Here is a 5,264-nt window from a genome sequence, read left to right on the forward strand (position 1 = left end):
TCGGGTATGCTGCTTACCTTGTGGCTGCTATGAGGAGGGATCCCACAGGAGGCAGCAAAGATTCAACAGATCATGCCCACAATAAGCAGTGTTTCAGGGAGTATGTGGAGCTCTTTCCTTCAGGCAATATTGCTGTTGCTATGAAGGAAGAGCAGTATGTTGAGAAAAAGTCTCAGCAGACAGTCACCACACAACAGAGCTCTATTCAGAGTAAAGGATCACAGCCTTCTCCTAAGAAATGCTCCTCTGTTGCCTCCCTGTCCTCCCTCTTGGTCATGAAAGGCGAGCAAAACTTAACCAAGATGGTGAAAAGGCTGGTATCTCCAATGAAAGTCAGACCATGTAAGGAAACATGTGATTACATGTTACATACATACATACATTAATTTATTATTTGTCTGCCATTCAGTAGTTGTGATGCTTTTTCTTTTTCTTTTTTTGGTAGCTTTGACGCAGCCACGTACGCAGCCCTCGTCCACCATCAGTAGCCCCACCTCTTCAACTCCTCCCGCCTCTGTACCCTCATCGTCCTTTGTGGAGGAAACTCCATCCACCTCTGCAGTCCCGGGACCCTCCTCTGCCCCTGGACGCTCCTCATCTGCCCCCGGCAAACCTGTGTCTGAGCCTGATGACATCACTTTGCTGGCAGAGGTCTTAAGATGGGAAGAGGCCCAAACGACAAGTTAGTCAACATTACATTATTTTAAAAAAAATATCAGTCTTTGATCATTGATTTTATTTATTCATTTAGTTTTTGCATTTACATTATAAATGAAAAATAAATGTATATTATGTACCTTTGTATTTATGTCTTTTGCATTCATATGTTATTTCAGAAGCTTTCAAATATTTTGTTTATGTTGATATTTGCTTTTAATTTTTCATCTATGTTTTTTTGCATTTTTTTGTGCGTGTTTTAGCACAGAGAGTCTGTCTTCCAGCTGGCTGGATAAAGACGCTCCCTGAAGTAGACCAGAAGTGGATGTCAAAGGCTCTGTTCAAGTGGACAGCACAGAGACACCCGGAGTTGGACTTTAACAGAGTGGACAAACTTTGGTGGTATCCTCCACAGGTGCCATTGCAGGCCAAAAATGTCCCTCGGCTGGAGAACTACTTTAGCCATCCTCTGTTCCTCTGGATGCCTCGAAAGCTTTGGCAAGTAAAACTGATGTGTCCTCACTCAGATTGTCACAAAGAGCTCCTGTATTCAGCTGGTCTGCATCAGAAGATCAGACAGGTGGTGAGTTTAGGCACCATCTATTTTATGGCATCTGAATATCTTGCCTGCAATAGATGCAAGAGGAAGGTCATCAGCTGGAGCCATGGCATCATTTCACAGCTTGATGTTGGCCACAGGATGCAGTTTCCATCCATTTTAACATCCAAACTTGCTTGTGATATGGAGGTTGTGAGTTTGATGCCCCAGAGAGGCCTGGGAAACAGCAGCAGTCAGATTCAGAGGAAGCTGCAGGAGCGTCACTCTGAAATCTGGCTGCAGAAGACGGTGCAGTACCTGACAGACTGCAGAGGAGTGAAGAGTGCCATGGAGAAGGGTCTGATTAGTCCTGTGACATTTCCACCCACACCTGCAATGCTTACTGTTCCTAAACACAGGTGGCTGATGCAGGTGTACGCCCAGGATGTTCTTCAGAGGCTGGAAGAAATTAAAGCAGCCATCACGTCCCTACTTGGCCGCATTTTAAAAATGGACTCTACGAAAAAAGTTGCCCGCAAACTTACAGGGAGGAGCTTTGGAACTGCGACCTGGGTGACAAATGTTGGAAATGAGCATGGACAGGTCATCATGTCTGTGCTCACTGCCAGTGAGAGGTTTGGCCTCGGGCCAATGATTGACAGGCTGGTCAGGAGATACAGGATGGCTGGGGTACCTCCTCCTGATGTGCTCTATGTCGACAAAGACTGCTGTGGCAACAGCTTTCTTAGGAGAATGTTCGAAGAATGGAAACATCTGAACATCCGGCTCGACATTTGGCACTTTATGAGGAGGTTTTCGGTTGGCTGCACAACTGATTCCCACCAGCTGTATGCCACTTTCATGGGTCGCCTCAGCCACTGCATCTTCATGTGGGATGAAGACAACCTGAAGGCCCTGAAAATAGCAAAGCAGTCAGAGCTAGAAGCTAAAGGCCGAACTCCATCTGAGGCAGATGTACTCCGGTCTATCAGCCAAAGTGAGCTTACCCTGCACTGCAAGAGGACCACCCGCGGTGTTCGGGAGACACAGGTTCTCATTGAAAGGCTCATCCAGGGCTTGGATGGTGACAACGGTCGTGACACTCTGGGAGTCCCACTGATAAACTCAGCAAGAATGAGTGAAATCGTTTAATCCCAGAAGATACATGTCACCTGCATCCAGGATCCACAAGGGATCCAGCTTTACCTGCAGACGGGAAATGTCCTGAAGGGAGGTCACCGTCTGCCCACGTACCGCTGTGCCCGAGGTTCTACGTCACTGGAGTCTTTTCATCTTCACCTGAACCGTTTCATCCCTGGTAAACATTGTCATACTTTATTTGTTTTTGTTTTTCTTACAAAAGTATTTTGTGACTACACTGAAATATAACATGACGGATCCTAAAGAATCAGATTAATTGCAAGTCTTCTAATGATTATAAACAGAAATATGTTGTTGGAACAATATGTATGATGAATATTTTTTTATTCTCTGTTTTCTGAATTACTTTATAGGGACCCTGGCAAGTGATGTCTTCTTCCAGGCCTATCTTTTGGATGGGCTATCAAGGTGGAATGAGGACCGGGCTGTGGCAGCATCAAAGGATGAGCAGTCGTGCTCATACAACCATCTGCTCCGTCATGCTGCTAACACCCTAGCAGAGGAGGTTCTGGGCGAAAAGATCATCCCTTATGTCGGGCCAAGATAATACACAGGTTGATTATTGTTATATGATTGTTTGTTTTTGATTTCTTCAACTTATGCTTTCATCTAATGTTTAACTTTTTTTGTGTTCTTGTTTTTTCTTTTCTTTTCTTTTTTTGTCTTGTTTTGTTAAATCATCATTTTGAAGGTGAGCTTATAGGTGTGGAATACCTCTATCAGCAAACTGGCAAAGTTCTGCAGGACTACAAAGTGGTCATTGAAGAGTCTGAGACCACTGAAGTTGAGATAGATGAGGGCTAGCACTTCTCGCCTCACAAGCATCTGCAGCTGTTCCTGGTTCCTCAGCAGCTCCATCTCCTCAGGCTACTGCCTTTGTGCCTCCCATTCCCCCCGTTATCCCTCTGTTGCCACTGACTCAGTCACATGTCGCCTCATCATCAGCTTCTGCAGCTCCTTCACCTGCTGTGACCGCTCTGCTCCCCCATTCCACACAAACAGTTTCTCCTGCAGAACAGTCTAGTGAGTTTTACACAACTGTTTCTAAAATCTCACGTTTTGCTTATTTTTTTAAAATTAAAATGTTTTACTCTAAATACTTGTCTTTTTCTTCTAGCATCAGCGCCATCTACTGATCCATCTCCACACTCCTCCTCATGCCATGTAAGAAGTTGTTTACCTTAAAGAAAAAAAAAGAAAAGTTGCAATAGCTTGGATTGATGAGTGTGCACTGCTGTCATCAGTGCTTCTTTTTTCTTGTTTTTGTTTTTGTTAGGATTGGGTTGGCCCTGATAACATTGAAGGGTATGGCGCAGTGCAGGATCTGGCTGATTACTTGGCTGGACTAAGAGACCACCGTCTTGCGCTGACTCAGGAGGAATGTAGTCAGGTCATTGCTCTGTGGCAGGAACTGGGGGAGTATGACAAAAAAAAACTGTCTACCCAGCTCGACACCAGACCAGCCTGAGCAAGGGACGATTCCGGGCTACGAAGAAGATTGTGGCTCCAGGTGTGGAGAGCACCAAAAGGTGAATTAAACTAGGAAAACACAATATCTGGGTTATGTAAAAAAAATTTAAATTTAATGTAAGTCACACATTATTGTAATGTTTTTAAAGCATACATTATTTTTAACTACAGGTCTTTCGTCGGGGCTCACAGTCCTGCACAGTGGCCCGACTGCAACAGAGTGGTTGAGGCCATCTTTGTCAAGCTTTTTGCCATCTACCCGAGTACTGTGCGCTGTGAGGGAAAGAAGCTGTCAAGATACACTGTGGTGATACGCGCGTACAAAAACATCAGGGAGTGCATAGTCACAAACGCCAGGCTGATGAGCGAGACCACTATACAGCTGCCTGAAGTAAATGCTGCAACAGTTTCACAGTGGTGAGTAGGATCTATATAAATATAGAGCTGATTTTGTTGACCAATAATTATGAGACTTTTTTTTGTTGTTTATGAAACTTTATTACATATTCCAGATTAAGGCCTCGGGGACATATTTGTCTTATGTAAATCACATCAAAAGCAAGATTACATTTTTTTGTGCATTTTACAATGTAGAAACTTTTGTTTTCATATAAATTATGTTGTGTTTTCATAGGTACTGTAGGCGGTGCAAGGCACAGGAGCAGGATATTTTAAAGCAGGGTCTTCCAGCTTTACAGGCCCCAATGGCAGCTCCATCAAGACTTCCACCTGCCCTGCAGAAAGGACAAACTTTTACATTTGGCTCTTTAGCTCAGCCTCATCCTTTTGTGCTGCCACCGAACACTGCTGGGCAGGCACAACTTAAAGGAAGACCACCATCTCAGCCACCACCACCACCACCACCACAGACATTGCTCTTTTTTCATCCTGTTCCACCTGCCCCTCCAAAACCCTTAATTACTTCCCCTCTAACATTTCAGACACAGGTAACACCTCAAGCGGTTCCCTACACCACACAGCAGTATAGGAAAAGACAAATGGAGGCAGAGCAGTCAGGTATTTTTAAAAGAAAATACACCAAAAAGAAAGACACTATAGTTTGCAGCAAGTGCAAAAAGGACAGGAACCCTCCTACACATCGCCAGTATTTTGGCAACTGGTATTGTGAAGAGACTGAGACTCAGTCCTATGATGAGTGGAGGGCTTTACTGGAGGAGCGCAATTATGGCAAAAAGTAAATAAAGTTGGAAATGAGGAACCTCTTTCCTCCACTCTCATCACAGGGCTGAATTTGCTATTTGTAAAATAGTTTGTAAATTTGTAAATAACTGTAAATAATACATATTTTTAAGTTTTTAAAAAAGTATATATTTCAAGTATTTTATATCTGTTTGTTGTTGGGAATTTTTCTATTTTATACTTGTTGGGGGTGGGAGGTGGTGGTGATATTATTTATAGTTATTGTGATTTGTGAATG

At 43.7% G+C, this 5,264-nt stretch overlaps 1 protein-coding gene across 1 annotated transcript; it reads left to right on the forward strand.

The window, feature by feature from the left end:
- The first annotated feature begins 3,782 nt into the window (after nucleotides 1-3,782).
- LOC114458833 (zinc finger homeobox protein 4-like) lies at nucleotides 3,783-5,025 on the forward strand. The gene is made up of 3 exons (XM_028441208.1): nucleotides 3,783-3,885; nucleotides 3,998-4,243; nucleotides 4,461-5,025. Exons 2-3 carry the CDS (start codon nucleotides 4,188-4,190, stop codon nucleotides 5,023-5,025), a joined length of 621 nt encoding a protein of 206 aa, XP_028297009.1. The 5' UTR covers nucleotides 3,783-3,885; nucleotides 3,998-4,187.
- Nucleotides 5,026-5,264: the final 239 nt, after the last annotated feature.

Source organism: Gouania willdenowi, unplaced genomic scaffold (genome assembly GCF_900634775.1).
Source record: "Gouania willdenowi unplaced genomic scaffold, fGouWil2.1 scaffold_195_arrow_ctg1, whole genome shotgun sequence".
Taxonomy (NCBI): Eukaryota; Metazoa; Chordata; class Actinopteri; order Blenniiformes; family Gobiesocidae; genus Gouania; species Gouania willdenowi.